At 47.3% G+C, this 24885-nt stretch overlaps 2 protein-coding genes across 20 annotated transcripts in view; both read left to right on the plus strand.

The window, feature by feature from the left end:
• The window catches only part of LOC134155273 (regulator of G-protein signaling 8), a 38524-nt gene extending 31814 nt beyond the window's left edge, over positions 1-6710 (plus strand). For all 16 annotated transcript variants that reach the window (XM_062602256.1, XM_062602253.1, XM_062602258.1 and 13 more), the window contains 2 exons: positions 3501-3667; positions 5384-6710. In XM_062602256.1, the coding sequence (XP_062458240.1) occupies positions 3501-3667; positions 5384-5566 (350 nt within the window). In that variant the 3' untranslated portion in view covers positions 5567-6710. The remainder of the gene's footprint in view (positions 1-3500; positions 3668-5383) is intronic.
• Positions 6711-13048: 6338 nt separating this feature from the next.
• Positions 13049-24100, plus strand: LOC134155296 (regulator of G-protein signaling 16-like). 4 transcript variants are annotated; one of them, XM_062602339.1, is made up of 6 exons: positions 13049-13312; positions 17231-18085; positions 19379-19480; positions 20174-20235; positions 21581-21747; positions 22026-24100. In XM_062602339.1, exons 2-6 carry the CDS (start codon positions 18006-18008, stop codon positions 22224-22226), a joined length of 612 nt encoding a protein of 203 aa, XP_062458323.1. In that variant the 5' UTR covers positions 13049-13312; positions 17231-18005; the 3' UTR covers positions 22227-24100. The 4 variants fall into 4 exon arrangements, with proteins under 4 accessions (XP_062458323.1, XP_062458324.1, XP_062458325.1 ...); XM_062602340.1 differs by lacking the exon at positions 13049-13312 and having other exon boundaries at positions 16751-18085; XM_062602341.1 differs by lacking the exons at positions 13049-13312; positions 17231-18085 and adding an exon at positions 18121-18794.
• The last annotated feature ends 785 nt before the right edge of the window (positions 24101-24885 follow it).

A 24885-nucleotide genomic window follows, 5' to 3' on the forward strand; every position in this document is an offset into this window, starting at 1 on the left:
GAATTCCCAGGTCCAGCCTTATAATTTCTGGCTCCTCAAAGGCTGTGAGGAGGGCACAACAGGAGCATATAAAGAGGAGAACTGCCAGACACTATTAATCTATCTGCTGCTTAAACTTACTTTAAGATAAAAAGGAGCTGATTGACATGAGGACATGAGGCAGAGCATACACAAACCTCCTGTTCCCAGGGGAGACCTGCTTCAGCTGCTCTCCAGTGCAGGGCTGAAGCAAACTCCTTCCTCACTGCATCAATTGTAATGTCCCCTTCTTTTAGCCAGTATCGTATTTTACAGGTGGTATGTTTTGCAGGTATTATATTTGCCATGCAAAGCTACCGTTCCTGCTGATCCTTTGTCAGTCCTGGTGCTCAGGGGCTGTTGTAGGGGAAAGGGGAGGGAGGAAAAAAGACCAGGACAGAAAAAGGGGAGCAAAACCTCTACAGGGACACACAGTAGAGCATGTATAGTCACAGCAGTGTGCTTGGGTGCTGGAGTATTTGTCAAACTCCCTAGGATCTGATGATAGATAAAATGACATACATCTCGGGGAACTGCAGTTTTCTCACTTTTGTGCTTTCTTCTTTCTCAAACCTGTCAGTCTGCTGCTATGTCTTCTCCTTTTCCTCCTGCAAAGAATTCCTGCTCCTCACTCCCAAGTCCTCCACTTGCTCCCACCACAGAGCCTGGGAATTTTGTAGGTGTTAAGGAGGACACAGGTTTTGAAAATTTTTTCTTCTAGGTTACAGGAAGGGGAACAGCCCTAAAATATCTCTCATTCACTGCATTTGTCTACTCACTGAAATGCTCAAAGCAACCACAGGCAGCATGATCCTTACAGGGACCCTGCGCCCAGACATGCCTTTGGCACTCTGCAGGCTTTGCCAGGGCTAACGTCACATTATTGCCTCAGGCTTGAGCCCACAGTTTGCGCTGTTAATTGTTCTGCAGTGCTCATGGACAAGAGCCCTGTTTTTGTCCACAGTAGCAGTCCGAAAACCTGATCTCCTAAGAGGGCATTAATTAAGAAGTGGCAGGACAAGTTGGTATGATACAGCTATTTCTTGCCCTACTGGAGCTGACAGAATAAGCAAGCATAGCTGAGATGGGATGTACCTATTTTAGTCACCGATTGCTGTGCTCTTTGCAACGTGAACTGCCGATGGACTAGTTAGCAGTACAGAGCCCATTAACAAAGTAGCTTTGAGAAACAAAAGGTTTAGCCTTTAATTTGCTCCTGTCTGGCCTAATATCTTTTCTGCCTTTCACTTCCAGAATCTGGGCAGTTGGACATCTCCGCTGACTTATGCGCAGCCAGAAATAGCATTGTTAGTTGCTGTTCAACACCCAGGGCCTTTTCTTAGGGCTTGAGGCTCAGGACATACAGCTGAAAAATATCTCCGTATTCTAAGTTATTACCAGAAACAAGAGAAGCAGGAGCAAGATTAGGACATACAAGGGAGAAAAAGGGCAGTGTTACATTACTTCTCCTCCCATACTTAGTGTAGGTAAGAACAAAGCTGCTAGGGAATTTATGATGGATCCTGTGACATGGTCAGCCGCTGTCTCTAGTGGGTTTGGGCTTGGGCTTGCTGTGGATGTGTGAAAATGACCTGCACTAAGCATCAAGTATTGCCCCTTGGGGTTCTCTCTCAGCTCCCACGCCCCCTGCCAGGAGAGACAGGAGGGAAGGCAGCTCTGCCAAGATCTCTCACAGCAGAAAGAGGACACGTGGAGCCTCCAACCCACAGCATTGCAGCAGTTCAGGTCCTGCAACCCCCTATTAGCCTTTGTCCATCCCTGCCAGGCACACATGCACTTGCTCCTCTCATCCTTCTGGGGAGTCTGATCTTGCCAAGTGCATTCCCAATTCCATCAGTATTTTTAGACACTTGCTTGGAAATAACCAGTGTTGACTCAAGAGGTTTCCAGTCATGAAGTACAAATACTCAGACCCTGTAGAAAAAGACCAGAAAAAGTTAGAAACATAATACTGGGAAAAAAACACAAAAACAAAAAACCAAACAACAAAACCACCAAAGCAAAACAACAAACCAAAATTTAGGAGCCAAATTTATCCCAAAGCTAAAGGAAAGAAAAGGGCATGTGTGAATCCTTCAGCTACTACAACTCTGCTGGTGCCATTCAGGGAAAGGAAATAAAATACAATAGCTGTGTCCATAAATACAACCAAGCAGGGGTTTAAGAGGACACAGACTGCCTAATAAATCTTTCCTTATTTCTAATCTGTCCTGGCTAACTCGGATTACATTACTGCAATGTCACAATTGCTAAGCATTAGCAACTGATAAGAACACTTTTACCCCCTACTAGACAAGTAGTAATTATGCCATGTCCTTTCCCTCTTCCCTTTATTGTAGCTGTAACAGACTCTTCAAGATCCTTCCTCTTTTTAAATCTGAAGTAAAAATATGTCACAAGGCAATAAAGCAAAGTGACAGAAAACATAGGAGACAAGTCTACAGATGTTATGTTTTATTAAAGGTTTTTCTTAATGACAGATAGGACATTACAAAGTGTTGCGTTAACATGCACAAGATGCTGTGGCAAAGAGACTGTATCAACTGAAGCCTGACGTTTTCAAGAAGAACTTTACAAAGGTTAGGTGCCCCAGTCTTGAAGAAAGCCTTTTGCTCTGGTAGCTAGCAAACCACTTTTTCAGAGTGACAGCAAAGGATGTTTGGCGTTGTGGCAGCTCACAAGAGTCCAGCTGATGCGACGGTGTAAGTTATGAACACATCCTGGGATCACAGACCTGGGGAGAAAAATCAAATGGTCCTTAGTAGGCAGGGTTGGATGGAAAGATGTCTGTCCTGGGTTCAGCTGTACCAGCTGTTTTTCTCCTTCCTAGCAGCTGGTGCGGTGCTGTGTTTCAGCTTTAGTCTGAAAACGATGCTGACAACACACCGACGTTTTGGTTGTTGCTAAGCAATGCATACCCTGATCAAGGACTTTTCTGTCTCTTGTGCTGTGCCAGTGAGCAGGGGCACAAGAAGCTGGGAGGAAGTAGAGACAGGACACTTGACCCAAACTAGCCAAAGAGGTATTCCATACCATAGCATGTCATGCCCAGTATATAGTGGGGGGGAGTCACCTGGAAGGCCCAGATCACTGCTCAAGTTGGGCTGGATATCAGTCGGCAGCGGGTGGTGAGCAGTTGTATTGTGCATCACCTGTGTTTGTTGTTTTTTTCCTTTCCCTTCTTAGTTTTATATTCTCTCTGTTCTTTATTTCCCTTATTAGTGGTAGTGGGTTTGTATTATACTTTAGTTACTGGACTGTTCTTATCTCAACTAGTAGGATTTACATTCTTTCAATTCTCCTCCCCATCCTGCCAGGAGCAGGGGGGAAAAGAGGAAGGTGAACGAATGGCTGTGCAGTTCTGAGTTACTGGCTGGGCTAAACTACAACAATGTCTATTAAAGAGACTGCTCCCCACCCTCTTTCTTCTCCTGCTGTAATTCCCCATGTCTCTCTTGCAGATGGGCTGGCTGCTTTCCGTGCTTTCTTGAAGACGGAGTTCAGTGAGGAAAACTTGGAGTTCTGGCTTGCCTGTGAGGACTTCAAGAAGACGCGCTCAGCAGCCAAGCTGGCCTCGAAGGCTCAGCGGATCTTTGAGGAGTTCATTGATGTGCAGGCTCCTCGAGAGGTGGGTATGCCAGCACCCTGGGAAGGCAGAGCATCCCTGTGGCACGAGAAGCAGGTTCACTTCCCCCAACAGGGACTTGCAGGGTGCCGGGGAGCTCTCCCTCTCCTCCCAGAGGTGATGGTGAGGAAAGGATAAGAAGGATGGGAATGCCATCCTTCTGCTATAACTGCCTCTGCTCACGGTGACTCATCCCATGGTGAGGGCAGCCACTTGGATGATGCTAAATTAGTCACAGCCAGTGAGTTCACTGGCAACTGCAACCTACATTTCGTAACCTCTATGAGCTTCCTAGGAGTATTTGACCTTGCTCCTCTCATTTACTATCAATCCCTGAGCAGGCTATTAGGCTCATTTCTTGCAGGACATTTTGCAGAGAAGCATCCCACAAATGACTAACTTGTTGACTCTCTGGGGAAGGGTACTTATCTGCTGACTAACTCCCAACTCAATTAGACCTCCTAAAAGATGCGATCAATAACTCAGAGCTGAACAAAAAGTGCAGTCATAGCCCGAAGCTTGGAGTTAAGTCCTCTTTCAGGCTATGTGACTGTCAGATCCTGCATCCTGATGTTGGGCTGTGTTATTGTATTCACAACACAACCAGGAGGGTGATTACTGCACCTGCTCTCTCACGGTGGTCCTCTGGTAGACTGCATGGGTGCTTGTCACAATACACATGCCTGTGAGGGGATTCCCCCATAAGGACTCTCTTTACTCCATCTTTGAACTAGAAAGGCTATTGCGAGGCCATGAGGAAGCACCCACAGCAAGGGGATGTGGGCGTCTAGGGACACGATTCAATCCCCATCACCCTCAGTGAGCATCTTCCTGCTGTTATTCCTGAAGCTGGGTGAGATTTTCAGGATTGCAGGGCTGAATCTGGATTAGAAATGTGAGTGCAGGTTGGATGCGGTCTTTCCTAAAATTTGGTCCTGTTTTCATTATTTTGGCATGCTGGAATGTGAAATGACCCTTAAGTGATACAGAGAGTTAATCTATATAGCTGTGATCTGAGCTAAGGCAGACAGCTTTACTTTTTAGACACCTTGAAGACTGGACACTGGGTTAATAACAATAAATAACATATTTTCACCCAGGTTTTAAACCGTAACCATAACAAATGCTGACTGCTTCAATAGGGAAAGAAAACAGGAAAACTCACATTGTTGGCTTTGCAAACAAACGGCAGTCATAATGTGAGCGCGGTTTATTTTACCAAGTCCTCACTTGAGATACTGTAACATGAAGCTGTTAAGGGAAAAATCAAACAATCCATAACAGTACAGTTTAAAAACATTTAGTAAGAATGTAGTAATAGTATAAACCCAGCTAAAAATTCAGTCACCCTTATATTGGGCTGTAGTGAAGAATAAAGGGACCAGAGAAATCTTGATCAACAGGAGAGAGGTTAGGCTGACTCAGCATTTCTTAGAAGATGTGCTACATAAACCTGTGCTGAAGAGCCTGAATAAAAGGAATTTGATTTCAGAAGTGCTCAGGTCACTATAAATCTCATTCAGCTTTTCCAAATTTGGGGCAGGATTTATATATGTTGGACTGCTAAACCCCTCAGAGTTCGAGGGGCTGTTTAGGCATGGATGAGAGCAGGACATTAGTTCTGTTGCTGCTTTTACAGCTATAGATGAGACAAATGTGCCATTTGAAGGAGGCAAACTGGTCACTCGGAACCAAACTCTCTTCTGCTGCTTTTCCCAGGTGAACATAGACTTCCAGACACGGGAGCTGACAAGAAGAAATATGCAGGAGCCCTCCCTCTCTTGCTTTGACCAAGCCCAGGGGAAGGTGCACAGCCTGATGGAGAAAGACTCTTACCCCAGGTTCCTGAGGTCCAAAATTTACACAGACCTGCTGTCTCAAACCCAGAGGAGGCTCAGTTAAAGCAGCGATGGGGCCCTGAGAAACCATGTGCTTCCCACAACAGCGAGAAACCATGTCTAAATGTGAAACTTTCTTGGTGTTAAAAACAGTGGGAATGAGAAAAGAGGGAGAAAGGGAAGAAGAGGTTCCAGAGTGTGATCCAGATGTGGTATTAGGACTCTTTCTGTGCTTTGTTTTTTGGTTAGTGGTAGCACCTTGCAGTTGTTGCCCCTCTAGCACAAACCCATAATCCTTTCTAGTCATGGGGTCATCTGTTGGGAAGGGAAGTTTCCTTTGAAATTACTATGCTGGTTTGTGTGTAAATAATGCCATTGCACCTTTCCATCCTTCCAGACCTCTCCCTGGCTCTCACCTCTCCCCTGTGTTTGGAAGGGCCCTAAGGGCAGTTGTGAAATGTGTGAAGCCAAGTCCAGTCTGAACATTGTCTCCCACACTGGCTGCTGGCGTCTGGATCCAGGGACCATGAGGAGGGGGAGAGAAGGCAAAGGCACATGATTCATGCTGCTTCCCAGAGTGGAAACCATCAATGAACTCAGCTCACCTTCCCATTTTGATTGCACACCTTGTAACACCAGCTGCTACCCTGTCACAGCCCCTTATCTCCCAGGGATGGAGATTAAGAGTTATTTTCCTTACGACTGTCAAGAAGCTAAATTTTTCTCATGAGGAATGTAATCCCAAAAGCTCTCACTAGACCTGGTCAGGCAAGCCTTCTAGGGAAAATGCTTGTTTTTCATTAATAGCATTTATTTGTGCTGTAGTTCAGCCTCAGGACCCCTGTCATCATTCAGGCTCTATTGTGCTAGGCACTGCCCCAAAACCTAAGACAAAGAGGTTCCTAGCCACCATTACTTTAACAGGCTTGGTGGCTTCTCAAGAATGACCTACCATTAGGAAAGAGTTGAGAGAAGGAATGTCCCATCTGCCCCATGCTGAGATGTGCAAAGAGCACAAGACCTGTCTTCTATGGTAGATAGCATTGTTCATGTAGTATCTGTAGGGAGATACTACATCTGCATAGCAGGGAGAGATAACATGAAAAATCACAATTACATTTTTGTCATTTGCTGATTATTGACTGTAGTTGTTACCTACGAATTTTCCACTGCGGGTTCAATACCATGTAAAGATCTGCTAAAACAGAGACTTTTCTGCATGATGCTTGCTTAAAAACAGGACACAGGGAAACATGCAGTGAGCAGGATGAGTGTCTGCTTGTGAAGTGATGTGTGAAGTGTTCTATGGCCCTTCTCCCATAGCTTGGATAGGCAGCTGTGGGAGAAGGCTCTGTGCAGATGTCAGTTGTGTAGCAAGCACCTCCTCTGTGCTGTGCAATAATACCATCTGAAGGCCCCATTTCTTCGGCATTGCTGTTCTAGCTTATCAGCTGCCAGATTCTTGCAATATTTTCTAGTGGAGAAGCAGACAGCCTGTCCGTGCATTTGAGCCTACAGACCAGAGGTTTATTTACTTAGTTTTATGAAGGCCTGGAGAGTGACCCCTTGGATCTTTTCCTTCTCTCAAGCATCCACAGATCAGAGGCTATAAACCTCTGCTCTAGTTGAGGGTGGTGGGTAGGTTGGATACATCAGAAAGCTGGTGATACTTAGTGTAATGTGGTGTAAACAAGGTAGAGTGAATTCTGAAGTTAAGCATAATGTGTATGGAATGAGATACAAAAACCTGCTTGGATAGTAAAGCCTGCTTTAGGTAGGAAACGGGTTTTGAGGCTTTCTGTAAGGATGCTGAGCAGGACATTAGGACAAATAAGTTTAGAAGCAAGATAGAGGTGGTAAACATACTTGTTTATTTTGGAGGTGCATTCCTGTGGTCGCTATGACACTAAAGTCTAAATTCAGTGCAAGTGCAAGATTTATATCAGTAGGGAAACCTGCTTTTCAGTACCTGCTTGGTCATCTCTAGAATTCTCCAGTTCTTTGGTAGGCAAATACCATCTCCAGTTACCTTTTTCCAAGGACTGGCCAGAAAGAACAGCATGCTCTGGCGTCCTGAACCAGTGTTCCTGGCTGTCCTCTGCCCCTGCAAGGTAACCTGAGAAGCAGGGTCTGAAGCATGTTGAGAGATGTAGCATTCTGTAGCCATGCTCAGGCTTAATGGCACAACTCCTGAAATTGCTGAGGTACGTGAGGTCCATAATGCCATGTGTTCAGAGAGACAGAGCTCCAGATCTGGACATTACTTTTCCAATTTCACTGTGGCGGCTCCATGCAAACTTCTTTGCTGCTTATTTGAAAGTGCAAGCAATGAGCAAGGTCTGGAAAATGCCCCAGATTTGCCATGATTCATTCAAGGGGTCTACATTATGCAGCAACTCAACTGGCCACCTGTTCACAGGCCCATAGCTTTATGTCAAGCAAGGTACCTTGCAAAGAAGGTCTAGTGGTACAGGTGTCTGGGGAAACCTGTGCAATGCTTTGGAAGAAGTCAAAGGCAGAAGCAAAGGATATAGAGGCAAGCATCCAGTGGCTGTCGCTGATGATACCTGGACTACAGGAAGTGGAACAGAGTCACATCATTTATACATATTACCTCCTGTTATAGGTGAAAGGGAAAGAGGTGGGCAAACCACCCCACATTGCGGTGAAACAATGCTTGACATGCAAGAGAGGATGCAAAGCCACTGAATGTGAGGAGGAGCTAGAAGAACTCGCCAAGGAACACTGTGTCTACTACACCTGTATAAAACAGGCTGGACTGGGATCTCTTGGGTACAGGTTGCTTTGGCTGAAATAGTTCCCCCTGAGATAGCTCGTGGTACCAGTTGTAACCAGTGTCAGTGTGACCACAAAATGGCACAGTGACTGGTGATCCAACCACTGCAACACAGCAGCTCAGCTTCCCAGTGCTGTGGTGTCAAACAAGTTGTGTTGCAAGGGATGAAGGAAAGGCCCTGCCTTCCTCCATTTCAGCCTCCTCTTGATTGCACATGCAAAAACCATTTCAGTGCTGCCCTGGATGTGGGGGACAGCTGCAGCAGGCTTATGCAAGTCATTGCTTTTAAAGAGAAGGCAGAAACATCATGTAAAGTGCTTTATGGTATTCTTAAAGCCACTGATACGTCTTCTGGGTGGGCTTTGACGATGCTGACCTCTAGTGCCAGCTGACTCATCCCAGACAAGGTTTTTCAGCAACGTGGCCTGCAGCCACCCATGATGGTGAGGGTCACAGAAAAAGAAGGCAATGAGGAAACAGCAGAAATAAGATATTTGTGTCAAGGAATGAGGAACAGAAACTCAGAAGTGAGGCTTCCCTGATGGCTACAAAGGCTGGTCCTGTTCAGAGTGTGACTTCAGAAGCCCAGGAGGTAACATTTCTCAGCAAGCTCCTCTAGTGTTGGTGTTGTCATTCTTTCAGTTCATGACTGAACTTGTGAAAAAACTTTAAAGTAACCGACATCCTATAAAAACCAAGCTCCCCTCTCTCCCCATCTGTCCTGGGTTCAGCAGTAGCAGTCATGTTTCTCCTTGGCAAGGACAACCTGGGGGGGCCACCCCCACGCTCACGCTGCAGCCCCCCTTGGACAGAGACAGGCTGTGCTGTTGCAGATGCGGCCCCGGGTGCCCAGTGAGCCCGTCTTACGGTTAGCCGAGCAGAAATCCGGCGAGTTTGGGTCGCCGGGGGAATAGCTTTGAGCAGGTTTATTCAGAGACACAGTTGCTGAGAGACAGGAGCTCTGTCATGCTGGCTGATAGGAGAAGTGTTTTTCCCATTAAATTGGTGCCAGATAATATCATCCATGGCAAATTTCCTATAAGCATAGAGTAGACCAAACGGATTGTCTGATGCACGTGAGTTTATCACGGTTATTTTTGTTGCTTCTCTTACAGTTTGTATTTCTTGAAGGAAAACAGACTAGTTATTTAAAGTTTGTTTGTTTGGTGGTTTTTTTTTTATACCAAGAAATTGGCACCAGCTGCTTCTTTCATACCGAATGTCAGTCTGAAGTGAATTAAAATAGGCAGCTATAGCTCTTCCCCTTAAACCAGGGGAAATTAAGGAAATAATGACTGAGCCAAAGCTTCAGAAAGCACTGAGTGATGACTAATCCCCTTCAAGGACAAATATCCTATCTTTGATTCATCTCTTACTTATGTGAACGGGATATTCATGACTTACAAACCCTATTTCCCCTCTCCACAAGCACACACCTCCAACATTTTCTTCCAGTTTCAAGTAATGTCAGTGTATGCCATCACACGAAGAGAGGAAAAATAATTGTTTCGCTCAGCTCTTTTTATTCTGTATGTTTGCTGGCACGTATCCAGTCAGCTCCCAAGTCCTTTGACAGCAAAATGGAAGAAGTGTTTAGAGATTGTCTATAAGCTTCAGGTGTTCTTAACTCCAGAAGCAGATGCAGAACTCCAGTCTGCTTTGACTTTCTCCTACTTTGGTCCATCAGCCAGGTCTGGGACGATTTCCATCGCTTTTACTGGACTTGTTAATGTACCAGTGGGTTCTTGCCCTCCATGCTGGGAAGATGTGAAGGGCAAAGTCCTGCTAGTCTAAGCAGGAGGTGGAAACAGGTATGTGTGTCTGCAGGTGTGGGTGGGTGAGAGTGCATGTGACTTCAAGTGTATGTTATTTAGTGTCTCCTACTAGAGAAACTTTTCCAAGACATAGATGTGCATGTTAAAATAGGAGAATTAGGCATAAATAACGTAAAAGAAGATTTTTAGCCCAGTGTTGTGTTTGCCTTGTGTGTAAGTTTGACTAGTAGTAAGAGATGTAAAACTCTGTTAGGCTTCCAGTTACCCATAAGAGCACATGTATCAAACTGAACTGAATGTTCACTGATAGACACAAAACCAAAATGTTTACAGCATTCAGAGCAATAGCAAACCATACCTCATGCCAGCCCTGGAGTGCCTCTCACCCGCTAGTGCAAGCTTTCCCTTCCCTGGGGGCCTCTTGCTTCTCCTTCCAAACTCTTCTCTCCCTCTCAGTCCTGTCTACACGGTCTTCCTTCTTCCTCCTTCTTAGAGTTTACTCCCTGAAGCACTCCTGTCCATGCAAATCTTCCACCAGCACTGTTTGCCTCCATTCATCTGAGCTTGAGTCTCACATAACCTCATCCCATGCCTCCCTGTTTGCATACCCTCCATCCCCATCTATCCCTCCACTCTCCTTTACCTTTTACTTCCCAAGACACTTGTCTCTGATCTTGCCATCTCTCTCCTACATACCTCCTACTGTCACTATGAAGTTCCTAATAACTATTCCTTTCCCATTATATAAGAAGAAATTGCTTCACACAATTTCTACATTATCTTTCATTCCTGGGGCTGCTGTCTTCTTCCTTGATACTGTTTTCTCTGGCATCAAAGCATTATATCACAGAACTGGAATTAAAGTACATTTTGCTGCTAGACCAGAATGCTTTTCTCTACCACACACCCCTTGGGCTTTGCAGAGGCTTGGCTTGTCCCTGGAATGGTGTCTTTTCCATCTATGCTCCATGTGCTGCACTTGTGGAAAGGGCTGACTAGTTGAAACAGCAGCTGGGGTGCGCAGAGGCAGCAGCTGCTTCAACAAGGTCAATGCTGTGCTTCCTCTTGGCTTTCTGACATAAAAAAGAGTGTAAATAAAGGGGTGTGTGTTGCATTTACTTAGTAAAGTCAGTTGTTCTGCTCTGTGCCTCCTCTTGGTTTTACTGGAGGGATGTATCTCTAATTTGACACTGCAGTAAACTCAACTGGATTTCAGGGAACTGAGGGCATAGCAAAAGGGGATGAGCTCATTATTGGAAAAAAAAATAAATATTTCTGGTAAAAAGGTACAGAAAAGGCAGTGCCTGCTTCTGGAGGGACCTGGCATATCAGAAAGGTATGGGGACCAAGTCCAATGTGAACTGTTTTGTCTCCAGTAGCCTCACAACTCATAGTTTGCATCATGTGCTACGTGCCCCAGGCTAGGTGTAAAACATGACAGATGAGGGCGGCTCATCTTTGCATTTACAGCATAGATAATGGTGTTATCCTAAGATAAATGTCTTCACATTGCTCTATCAATGCCTGCAGTCACCAGCTAAAAAACAGCAAGGGGAAGGAGGCATCTTGTGTCATGTTTATTTACGCAGACCTCTGTAATGAAGAGATCAGGATACAAGCACACCCTTGGGTAGATCCCCCTTCCTCAAAACCCATGATTGAAGTAGCTTGTCTTCCTATAACCTCTCTCCCATTTCTTCTACAAGCAACCCAAATCAGACATGCACAGTTCAGATTTTTCTTTAAGCTCTCAGGCACCTCCATCTTTGGTGGGCTGGCAGCGTCCCATCAGCCAGAAGGGGCCCTGAGGACCAGACTCCAAACCCAACGGCACCAAATAAGGGTGTCTAAGACAATAAAGATGTTATTTTTTCTTGGGAAACATGCTTGTGGGTGGTTCAAAAGAGATTTAGGAAGGCATTACTCCATAGAGTAAACTCAGAAGAGAGCCACCAGGTACCTGAGTACAAAGATCAGCTTTTTTAAGACCTCTAAGCCACATTTTAATTTTAATTAGGTCCTGATGCTGTAATTGCCTCCAAAGTGTCTGAGTGCTCCTGGTATTGGTAGATAACAGCAGGAGCTGTGTGAGCAGGACATATGGGCTGTTTAATCTGATTCCTTCCTATTCAGGGAAAAGGCAATGACTTGGGTTCAGTTTGACCTTCCCTCTGCATTAGCTGCTCATTTCTAGGCTCACCTTCACCTACAAGGCTAGAGAAGCTCCTCAGCCATACCAGATGTCCAACTGGCCATGATATCTCCACTGAGTCTTGTCACCGCATTATAAAGTGTTATTCATCTGTACTGTATAGAGACCACGAGGACGTAATAAACAGCCTGAGACTACTTGCTCTCTGCCTCAGTGTCTGAGCACGTTTTCCTGTGTGAAGAGGAAAGTGGGAACTGCAAGCCTAGGGATGGAGAGCTGTCTCCTAGCAGAATTGTTGAGGAGGAAAAGGGTGGGAGAACCTTGTGTCTCGTTGGACCCTGCCCTCATCTTTCTGTGTGCTGGTTTCACCTGTGCAGACATGCTGGATGAGGTAGTGAAGGGATGTGTTAACTCTAAGCAGTCAGCATTCTCTGTTGAAGCAATTTACGTCTCCCTAGACATATGATTTGGGGAGATAAGTCCAAACTATTGTCAGTAGGATTTAGGAGACTACAAGGAAGACAAATATGAACAGACTTCAGGCCTGTGAGTCAGCAGTAAAGCCCACAGTGAGGGCTGGCAGTGGGATGGGGGCAAACAAATAATGAATGGGAAAGGCAAGGGCCAGCTCAGCAAGCAGTGAGAGCGCAGATGGGGACCAGGGCATACATGAGCTGCAGAAGTCAGAGCAACTCAGTCAGTCCCAAGGGCCAATTTAGGGAGTCTGGAGGAGCCTGGGCTTTCTGGGGAAGGGGTAGGCAGCAGCTGAGAGCAATCTTGGGTGCTAGAGGAGGAAGGGGAGGTGTTAGCAGGGGCAGAGATTGGAGTGAGGACAGCTGGGGAGGTTGTTTGTGTATTAGAAAATTGTGTAGAGGGAGAGTTGCTGTAGAGTGCGGCTGCAAAAACTCTATGGAGGCTGCTGCCCAGCTGGAGAGAGGGCTTCAGTGGGGGAGGGTTGAGGCCACACAGAGCATCTTCTGAGCAGGTCTGGTAAGTGAGGGCAAGCAGTAATGTGGATCTTTCCTGGCCCTGGGTACAACAACAGCACTCCTCATCTGGTGCACAGCCCACTGTCCCTGCCAAAAGGTGAGTGTTTGCTGCATGATCTGCACAGGGTTGCATTTAATAGCAAAAATTCAAATTTGCTTGTTTTTCTCTGGAAATTGGTGCAGTGGAATTTATCAGTACCTTTGTCTTCTTTCTACCCCCCTTCTTTTTGCCCTAATTCCCTTCCTTTCTTTTATTGCTTTTCCTTTTCATCTGCTGCTTCTTCCCTCTAAGCCTGTCCCTGAGCCAAAGCAATTTGCATGCATCCAGGGAAGGATCTGCCATTAGTGCTGCTCTGTCTCTCCTCTTAGTTAGGATATATTTAGCTATTGCCTTTGTTGTTTGCTTTTGGGTTTTTTTTGGGTAGTTTTTTTTGTTGTTTTTTGCTGTTCAGTTGCTTTAAAGAGCAGGTGCTGGGAACAGAAAAAGAAGATTAAAAATACCTGCTGTCAGATACCTCTCCCTACGCAGATGTGCTCTGGTGCTGTGCAAAGTGAGCATGTGAGCAGAGTGGATAACAGCTGCCCCTTGAAAAGCTCATTTGTAATTCTAATTTTTTTTTTATTTCAGTAATCTCTTTCCGCACTGCTACAGATTTCCAGAGCAGTTATTTCCTGTCATGCTTCATGTGAACACAGCGTGCGCTTTTGTTGGGAATCAATTAAAAGCCCCATGGGGTAGGGTGAGGGCTTGTTGTTGCACAGGAGCTGCCGAGCAACAAGCGCTGCTGCCTGTCCTGCAATGCACAGGGGGTTATCCAGGGTGGGGAGACACAGATGGAGCAACGCTCACCTGCAACCACATGGACATGGCATCCCACAGCAGCCCCTGACTGTCCCTGTCTCACAAGCTGTGTCTGTAGCCAAGACCCAGCTGCAGTGTGGCTCCCTGGGGAACCCCTGCAAGCACTCTGCTGCTGTCATAGTCTCAGCAGTTTCCCCACTACTCTCGGGCACCTTTGCCAGCTTCCAAGCAATGCTGCAGTCCTGCCTGCACAGCAACAACCTCTCATCACGAGTAATCCCTTGCCAACACCCCTTTCCCCATCTCTTTTGCCTACACCTCTCCTTACACAACCAGAGCTTAACAACAGACTGCTGCATGAGCAGAGCCTTTAGATCTCTCTTTTCTACTCCTTCACATTCAGCATCTCCCTGATTTCCTGCAGACAGCCCCAGGGGACTTGTCAGCTCCTGGCATTCTCCACTGAAGCAATATAGGGAACATACGATGCTGTCTTCAGGTTTTACCCATGAGGTTTCCCATCAGTTTAGGATAAATCAGGTGTCAGGCTCCACAGTGAGCTTGCCTGGCCCACATCTATGATGCAGCAAGATGACAGCATCATCGTTTGGCCTAGCTCCCCACCCCCTTCTCTTCCCATCCATTGCTGTATCTTCCCCTTCTTATTCCACTCAAACCATGTAAAAATACAAACATACCTGGTACTAGAAACTCCTCTCAATGCTTGGCTGTGCACTGGGGCACATCTGCAAGGGCGCTTTTCACTCTGTCACCAGTCACTCCTTTTTTCCCTGCTACCTGCCTCATTTGTTTAGTTTTTGGGGCTGAAAATTTTATTTTCCTATTTTTCAAGGTTGCCCACTCACCCAGAAACAACAGCAGCAATACCTGATGCTGAGAGGTTTTGTGTTTTGCTTCTGATGGGGAAGCCATAGCTGTACCTTGGCAAACACTGGCATACCTGCCCAGTTTCCCTGGTGGAAATGAAGCTCTGAGAGGACTGGTCCCCATGGATGGGAGGTGGGCTTCATGCTGGCACAGCTGCAGCATGAAGGAGCCGTGCCTCAGGCGCTGTGACACTGATGAGGTTTCATGTTCCAAAACAAGGACTGATAATACAGGCAACGGAGCTGGGGCTGCAGGAGGCTGCTAAGCTAAATAAGACAGGAAGCACATAATTAAATTAGATACAGAGTGGCATAAAGACATCTGAGTACACATACATTCTTGGGCTCGGAGGCTATTGCATAACCCTACTGAAGAGCTCTATGCTACAAAACGTTGTACCTACTGCATCTCGTGCTGGCAAGATGCTTATCTTCCACCCTATCAAAGAGGAAAGTTAAACAACCTGCCCCAAGAGAGCAGAGCTGCCAGGCAGTGGGTTGTGCAGGGAGCTGGTGCCTGTAGGAGAGCTGTCACAGGGTCTGTCCTAGCCTTGGCATAGAGAATATTGCTGAACAGGCTGTTCATCACAGTATCACAGTATGCTAGAGATTGGAAGGGACCTCAAAAGATCATCTAGTCCAATCCCCCTGCCGGAGCAGGAACACCTAGATAATGTTACACAGGAATGTGTCCAGGCGGGTTTTGAATGTCTCCAGGGAAGGAGACTCCACAACCTCCCTGGGCAGCCTGTTCCAGTGTTCTGTCACCCTCACTGAGAAGAAGTTTCTTCTCAAGTTTAAGTGGAACCTCTTGTGTTCCAGTTTGCACCCATTACCCCTTGTCCTATCATTGTTTGCCACTGAGTAGAGCCTGGCTCCATCCTCGTGACACTCCCCCTTTATATATTTATAGACACTAATAAGGTCACCAAATCATGATCTCATTCCTGCACCTAGGCTCAGACCCGTACGCATGGTACTGGCACTGAGAGTCAGACCAATGTCCCAGAGCCACACACCAGTCCAAACACCTAAGTGTGGGACTCCCTCTTTTCCTACGAGTTTGTGTATCTCTGGCTGAGTAAATGCAGTGCCTTTGACACAGAGAAGATACAGCCTTTGACTCTTTCCCTCTCACTGAGGTTTTACAGGGATGTCTATAAAATGGGAGGTTGCAGGGACCAAGCTTGCACCACAGACTTTTCCTCACTTCTGCCTTACCAGCAGTATTGCTTCACCTGAGCCATGTGCTTCAAAAGCTGTTGCAGATGGGACAAGGTAAAATCATATATGCGCTTGCCCAACACACTTTATTTATATGGGATAAAGCAGTGGGGAGACAGGATCTGAAATGGAGGCTTCAGCAGACTTTAATGCCGAGGCAGAGGTGTGCAGAGTTTCTCCACTCTGGCTCACATCACCCATGCTCTTCTTTCATTGGCTACAGCTGTTGCTGCCATCCCAGCTGCTAGAAGTTGTCTGTCCTGTGTATCTGTAACATGTGCCCAGCCTCCTGAAGGTTTTCGTCTCAGCAGAACTTTCTTGGGGGATGCCTCAGACATTGGGGAGAATCACCACAGCATCCTGTGACTTTGCTGTCTACACATGGGAGAATGGGCTTCAGTGTGTGAGCACGATTTTAAAGGCAAAAAGGACACACATGGAGTCCTGCTTAACTCCAGGCATGCCCCAAAATGATGAGACAAAACAACTAGGGCATCACTGAGCACTGCTTCTGTGCAGAATGGGTGGGCGGTGGAGATTCAAGTGGTGGAGGAGAAGGAATGTTACCACCCCAGGTAGCCGAACGCTACAGCTGGGAGGTGAGTGCAAAGGGTACGTGTGTATGGGCAGTGCCAAAATAGCTGAGTGTGAACCTTTCCTGTGGATACCAGGAGTCTGTGCCCATGTCAGCATGGCACTGCCGCTGTGACACCAGTGTTCGCAGCATGGCCGTGAGCTGGGATACACCACCAGTCTTACGCGGCCAAGCACTTCCAAAACCCATGTTAGACCAAGTGATGTCCATTCTGCAAGCCTGATGTTGGCATGGGGGACTTCTTGGCTGTCATGGAGCTCTCTGCCTGTTGCACCACACCTTGCTGTTCGTTGGTGTGCAGTGTCTCACACTGGCTTAACTCTTTCTCTTCATCCTTCTGTTTTGCCATTTCAGTCTTTCCCTTCCAATTTTTATCTCTCCCTTGCTTTTAGCCTCTTTTTTCCATCCTTAGTTCTCATTAGGATCCACCTTTATCAGATGCTTTCCCATGCTTGACTCAAACTGTCTTTAATGTGCATCCTCTCCCCTTGTTTCTTCCCACCACAGAGCAAGCAGACAGTTTGTGATGAAGTGCAACTTCTGCCAGTACATGGGATCAGACATCAGTCCTTATGTATTCTAGCTGTGGACCAGCAGTGTAATCTGGGGGGACGGGGAAACACTGCACCCTTGTGCTCTATCTGCAGTGCAATGGCAGGTGTACTGCATTACTCTGGGGAGTGCAAACCCTTCCACCAGGCTTTGCACATGCCCTCGGGATGCTGTAAAGCAGCCTGACTCTGATGGGGACCAGCATCCCCTGCTTACACCAGCTGGGGAAAAGCATGCTGCTGCAATGCCACCACACCAGCCCTTGCAGCGCTGGGAGGATCGGACGTCCTCGTGCCACAGAACAGAGCTGACGAACTGGCGTGAATTACAGCGTCTGTCCTGTCCCTCTCTCTCTCCCCATCTGCGTACTCACCCGCTGGCAGTTACTCAGCAGGCTCCACACGTCGGTGGAAACGAGCCTGTTTTTTCCTGTTATTGAGGAAGCAGTTATGACTGTGATGCTCAAGGACAAGCCTGGGCCTCCCACTCCCCCTCCCTTAACAGCACAAAAGAACCCTACCTAAGCCGTTATCTTCACTGGGCTCTGCTATAGCAGGTTTTGGTTGGCTGGAGGCTGGAGCGATGCTGGGCCCCCCTCCCAGCTCTCCCACCTCCAACCTGATATAAAGCACGGCTCATTGCCGCTTTTCCAGCCGACAGCACATGACTGTGGGTGCAGGTGGTGCCACAGCTGCCTGTTGCACACCACTGCCACCGCCGTAAGGACCCGATGAGTTGCTGGATGCCTGGGTGCCCAGCTTTCAGCATGTGCCAGGGGTTAGCTGCGCTCCCCATCGCTTGCCTGGAAAGGTAAGGGCCTTCGCCACACTGCAATTCTGGGATGCAGAGGGTTACCTGGAAAAGATGCATCTAACTTAGAAGTGGCTGGACCAGCATCTGCTGCTGTGGCCATGACGTTTTGGCAGAAACTGGGGTGCAGGCTGCAAGGAAACACACAGTGAAGGATGGCCTGATAGATTTGGTTTGGCTGTATCTGTTCTGCTTCCCAGGAGGGGAATATAGAGGTAAAACACGAAGAGGGAGAGGAGGCTGGATGGGGCTGCCCTGTTTGTGTCCAGGCGCACATGAGGGTTGTTTCTCTGGCTCGATTTCTGCAGAACTTGCTTCAAGTTGACAGCAGCAGGACTATTTTCGTCAACACAGTTGAAACATTAAGTGACATGTTGCTCCTCCTGCCAAACATGGCTACAAAGCCCCATGCTGCCGGCTTGACATTTAAACACTTATTTTTGTACGAACGCCTTGGGATGCCTGAATGAGCTGCAGCACACAAATAGCAGCGGGGCCATGCGCTGCCTGGGGAGGGACCCAAGGGAGAGGAGTCGATTTAGCAGCAGCTCCTACTGTATTGCTGTAAAGACCTCCCGGTAGGGAGGTGCTTCTGTGTCACCACCACAGAGCTGCGGTAGCAGGCAGTAGCATCCCAGGCTCTTACAAAGGAGCTCTGGCACAGGAGCATCGTGCTGCTACTGGGCTCGCTGGGTCTCAAAGGCATGGGGTAGGTGGATGGTGACACTGGGGAGCACAGACATCCCCATGGCATGGTAGCAAGCTCCTGGTGATGCAGCCCCCCCCCAAAAAAAAATAAAGCAGGGGATCATCAACCCTGCTGCAGCAGCCTTACAGCAGGGAGATACTCCTATTCTGCTGAGCAGAAAGCAATCACTGTGTTTTCTCAGTGTTTTGAGAGCAGCATAGCACTGCTCAGAGAGGGGGGTGGGAAAAGGGGCCAGGTTAGCTCCAGGAGGATGGGGGGCTCCAGCTGGTTACTCAGCAGCTGCTCCTGTCCCAGAGGAAAAAGCTCAATGTGCTTTATAAATGCATGCGACACTACCTGAGAAGAGAGCAGGAGGAAACAGTCCCCTGGGCTTTATGCACTGCTGAGTGTGGTTGCCAGGGAGCAGAAAAGCAATGGGAGAAGCTTTTATTTCATACATCACAAGGCAAAAAAGCAGCTGAAAGTAAGGAGTGAGGGCTGCCCCTCTGAGCTGTGTTGGGTTTGTGGGGTTCAGCCCCTGCAAAGCGGGGGTTGGGCAGCAGTGTCGGGTAGTCCAAGAATCCTACTTCTCCTCTTCCTTCCAGAGCCAAGGACCTGAAGACCCGCTTAGGGATCCTGCTTCATAAACCAGACCTGGGACACAGGACTGACGCCTCCAGCAAGCTACAGCTGGGCTCCAGGCAGAGGTAAGCCAAGCGGTGCTGTGTCCTAGGTTCAGCCTGCGACAGGTCCCTGCGGACCAGGCTGTCCTGAGGGATGCTCCAGCCCATCTGCGCAACGGAGAGAAGAAAGCACAGCTCGCCCTCCCCACAGTCCCACCCTGGCAGGCAGGGAAGGCGGATCGTTTCCGAGCTTCACCGGTTATAAAATCAGACAGGGGAACTGATGCTCCCGCATTAGGCACAGGAGAGCAGGGCCTCAGCAATAGGCAAGAAACCTAGAGGGCTCCCACATTTTCTGGCATCTCATACTAGTGCCTGGGACCCCAGAGGAATGAAGGCAGCATTAAAAACAAAATACTAAATATTGCTGTTGAAGGCGGGGTATCATCTTGCAGAGGAGGCTCTGCTGGGTTTGTGCCAGCAGAAAAGAGCTCTTCTGCATATCCTTTAGAGAAGATACTTGGCCAAAGCTGCACTATGGAGCTGAGGTCTGGTGAGCCATCAGGGAAGTTAAAAGAAAGGGAGAAAGGAAAGCGAGCCCACAGGTAATGGATGCTGGATTCTCACTTTGGTTTCCTACTGAGTGCTGCTGCCTCCCTTCTTGCACTGTCTCCTATTGACTGGGCTGCTTGACTGAACTGCTTTCATCCTTCACCATGGGGCAGAAGATGTGTTGTTGGTGGCACAGTGAGCCTTACATCATTTTGTCTTTTTCAGAAATTCTTCACAAGAAGTACTTGAATGGAGGGAGTCCTTCGACCAGCTCCTGAAGAGTAAAAGTAAGTAGGACCTTGTGTTCTTCTCTTGGTGAGAGCGAATAGGACAAATATGTTCCTAGTGAGCCATGGGGTGGCTGTACGCCTGGAGCCAGTGTGTGAGGAAATCTTGTCTCTTCCTCAGACAAGATAGTTTAGGATTTAGAAAGAAGCCCCTTTCTTGCCCTGACAGAGCTGATGTATAGGGGTCAGTGCCTGGCTTGTGAAGCTGGACTCTTTTTCTTCTGACTGGGTGCTTTTGGGAGGGCACAAGTGCTGTCTTGCAACCCCTCGCTGCTGCCTCGGGACAAGAGCATCATTGTGGGCATCCCATGTACAGCAGTCCTTCAGGGGAAATGTTGTACCATGCCCTGATAGTTCCTTTCTCCACACTTAGGAGAAGGAAATGTCTCTGCTTTCCGGAGTTCTCTTTTGCACAGCAATGCAGCCACCTCCCCACAGGCTTTTGTTCCTCAGAAAACTACACTGCTGCCCTCTGTCTGTCTGTCTGTCCATCCTATGCCTCTGGGGATGGCTTTTCCAAAGGGAGAAGGAATTCAGCTGCTTTACTGAGTTACACGTAGCCATTTTCCCCTCCAATATTTCCTATAAGCATGGTGATACACAGGGTTCCTGTAAGGTGCTGTCTCCCTCTCCCCCATGCAGACAGTATCTCCAGACCCAGAGAGGGGACTTCTTTTTGAGTCCCACATGTAATCCTTTCCTTACACTGGGCTGTACAGCAGCTACACAATGGTAGAAGTGCCAACTTTTAATACAAAAGAAGTTACCTAGCTTAAAAGCTATTCCACAGCAAGAGAAAAACCTTCCACGGTGCTAGTTTGGGGTTTCACAGGGTTTTTTCCCCAGTTTTCCTCGTGTGCTGTGATGGCTTACAAGCACCTCCAGCTTTGTAACTTAACACTTCCCCCCCAGCCTGGCTCTGAAATCCTTGCTGCAATTACTCTGCCGTACTCCTCAGCATCTTGTTCCCCCTAGATTTCAGCTGAGAAATAAAAATAAAGCCATTGCTGCTCAGTTCGTGCAGGCATGCTGATACGTCAGTGGATTTCTCCATAGGTAGAATTAGCTCTTTTCGGAAGCTGTAAAGAAAACACTCTGAAGCCTCATTACAGAAAGGTCAGATAAATAAAACCAGAGGATTACTTGTGTGTGGGAAAGTATTTTATTGGAGTCTAGAGGCCAATTAGCAGCATTTCGGAGGGTGGAATTTGCCTGGAGGGAAAGGAAGAAATCTGTCGATGTCAAGGTCTGAGCTCCCAGGGGGATGCTCACAGGCAGTGTGGAGTCTGGCTGTCCTCTTCCTACCCCCTGCTGCCCCATTAACTGCTCTTCTGTCCCTCCACAGGTGGAGTGACTGCCTTCCACACCTTCCTGAAGACGGAGTTCAGTGAGGAGAACCTTGACTTCTGGCTGGCATGCGAGGACTTCAAAAAGACCCGATCGAAAACCAAGCTGGCTTCCAAGGCCAACAGGATCTTTGAGGAGTTTGTCCAAAATGAGGCACCCAGGGAGGTGAGAGCATTTCCTGCCTTTGCTCTGTGGCATCAAATAGAGTGGGAAAGGAATGAAATATCCTGGTGGGTTTTATTAAAGTGCTCTCTTTTCAGTGGGAATCTGCTTACATTCATGAGAGCTTTCATTTTTAATATCATGTAGTCTACCAATGTGAAGGGATATAAAAGCTTGTGAGCACCTTCACCCTCATCTGAGGATGGAGAAAACAATTTTTGTCCCCCCATGGGAGGGAAGTTAACACTGAGTTAATATTCGTGGACACTGCTTCTTTGCAGGTCAATATTGACCATGAAACCAGAGAGATCACCCGCAAGAACCTCTCAGGTGCCACCTCCGCTTGCTTTAACGAAGCCCAGGCTAAGACCCGCACTTTGATGGAGAAGGACTCCTACCCCCGATTCCTGAAGTCCGCCTCTTACCAGGACATGACCAAGCAGGCCACCAGCCGTGGCATCAGCAAGCGGTCACATACCTGACCCATGCCCAAATTTGCCATGGGGGGACAAGCTGGGGCACCAGGCAGAGACTGAGAGACAGTTTGTGAGGGCTGAGGTCTGTGCAGCAGGGTTTCGGTTGAAGTCCTGTCAATTTAGCAGGAACCCCAAGACCTCAAGCGCTCCCTGCTTCCCACTGTGCTGCTGAGAAAATTGCTCCTCCCTCCCTGGAGCAGCAGAGTGTGTGGGAACCCGATGTCTCTGCTTGCAGCATGGCTGGAGACCGGCATCACCACAGGGACAGAAAGAAATCAGATTTGAGTTGCAAGCCCAGGAAACGGAGATGGGATTCCCCGTAGCATCTGTAACCAGCGAGCTCCCACCTTTTCTCAGCACCCTGACTCTGATCTGCAGCACCAGCTGCTGGCTGCAGGGCCAGCACAGGAGCCTGCAGTTCTTGCAGTGCCTGGGACAACCACCCCAGACCTGCTCACAGGGCCCACCCTGTGAGGGAATGGACAGAATAAAAATCCAAAGACTACATGGCATTTTCAGCTGGAGGGAGCCCTTCTCCTGATCCTGGGATCCTTCTGCCATTTCCTATGCATGCTCTGCATCAAAGCTTTACACCTTCTTCCATACAGCATATCCCTAGCGGTGATGTTTTAATCCTTTGCTTAAGCTATGTGACCTTTAGATCGCACAAATCTTAGGTCACATGCAGAAGTTTTTACTACTATTATTGTTATTTATTTTATCATTATTATTATATATATATTTATTAGAAGAGCACTGCTGAAAGCATACACATGTCCCTTGCTCTGAGGAGTTTCTAAATGAAATTATATTCAATATTGTAGTACTTAGCATGTCTCTCATTACTTCTGTATAATAACTTAAGATTGATGACCAGACAGATATGTAACATGACTGTGGAACCAGGGACATGAACAGCAGAGTTGCAGTCCAGCAAGGCTGCTAGAGGAGTCTAAGGTGGCAGGTATCCTGTGAGCTTGAAGGACAACTGATGGCAGTAAAAGGATGCTTTGCAGTCAGTGTCGTTTCCTTTCTCCTCTAAACTTGTCCTAGACAGAGTAGCGATGGGCACTTTGGTGAGTGATCCTACTGAAAACTTTGTGGTTTTTTTTACACATTTTCCCCCTGGTTTAAAATTCAGCTTGGTGTTCCCTTGGCCACTGAAACTATTCTGCAGCCACAGCACTTTACCAGAAACCCACGGAGCCAAGTGAAACAGCAATGCATGCTGTGAATTTAGTGTCTCAGGATGCTGCAAGATATTTTAGCAGCTCAGAGTTGTGGGGTGAGGTTTTCAGAAAGCACTTCTAAGCAGGGATTTCTGGGTTCTGCAGCTGCTCTGGAAAGCTGTTGATCCCATTTGCCAGCAACGGTGCCAGCAGGCACTTGGGTGGGTGATGGGGAGCTCACAGTATCCCATGCTGGGTCATGAGGAACATGCTACCAGCATAGTTTCATACTGAGACAGCCTGGGGCTGCACATGTGCCTCAATTTATCTTTAAAGATCAAACCTGGTGGTCCTTATCTTGCTGGTGCTCACTACTTGCCAAGGGAACCGTCTTTCACCCACCCCTTCAAACTTCCACTGGAGCACAGGATAACTCGGGCTTTTCGCAGCTGTTTGAGCAGAGCAAGGGATGGAGGACCAGTTTGGGATGTTATTCTGAGTCCTTTTCCACTTTCCCCATTCTGGTTCTACCTCTGAGCTTCAGTGGGTCCTGACTGGGTTTACAGGGAGATTTTAGCTGCTTTCTTATTTATTATTTATTTTTACAACTGGAACCAGCTTCGTTGTGTTACTGAAATGAAAGATGCACCATGGTCCATTTTCATTACTGACATAATATTGTCATTATAAAATAAAATGTAAAAAGGAAAATACTGTGAGAACATGCTTTTTTTTTTTTTTGGTAGTGGGTTTTCAATTAATTTTTACATTCTAATTTTGGATGACTTGCAAGAATGCTAAGAAAAGCTGATTGTGTTGGATGGGTCAAGGTGCATTCACAGTTGCTTTAAAAGTTGCAGTGTCAGGAACAGAAAAGAAAGGGGAAGACTTGTGAAGAGTAAAGCTTCAAGGTATTTGGCTTACTTAAGAGAACTGAACAGCTCACAGCAAGAATGGAAGCAGAGATTAAGTTTTCAGTATATTAATTGCTAGGGTGTTCAGTACTGTTTGTTTTGCTCACCATTTTCTGAGCACTTTACAAGACTGCAGATCCTAGTATCTATTTAGTATCAGTAATACACCATTGTCTCAAAAGCATGGGAGGATTCAAATGAGGGCTGCTATCTGCAAAAACTGCTTTTGGGTCAATGTCATAAATAATATTTGATTTTTATCAATAACTCAGCTGATGACTGAATTCATTTACAAGGGACAAAGGATCTGATATTAAAGTGGTTATTAGAAGACATCCTACCTCTATTACAGTGCTGCTTCTGAGGTCTGAGCAGTCCCGTGTCCCTATGGGATGCTTTAGGGAGGGGAGAGGGGTGTGTGGTGTGCAGAACTCCAGGGACTGCGGGGTCACTGCAGGGCTTCCTGTGGCAAGAGCATTGCAGGGAGGTGAGTATTCAAGTGTGGCTCAGAGATGCTAATGCTCTGAATAAAAGCAGAACACATTTTTAAGTTAAGTTATCTTCTTATTGTGTGTTTTGAAA

The sequence above is a fragment of the Pezoporus occidentalis genome, unplaced genomic scaffold (genome assembly GCF_034315485.1).
Source record: "Pezoporus occidentalis ecotype Australia unplaced genomic scaffold, CSIRO_AGI_Poc_V1 ctg76, whole genome shotgun sequence".
Taxonomy (NCBI): domain Eukaryota; kingdom Metazoa; phylum Chordata; class Aves; order Psittaciformes; family Psittacidae; genus Pezoporus; species Pezoporus occidentalis.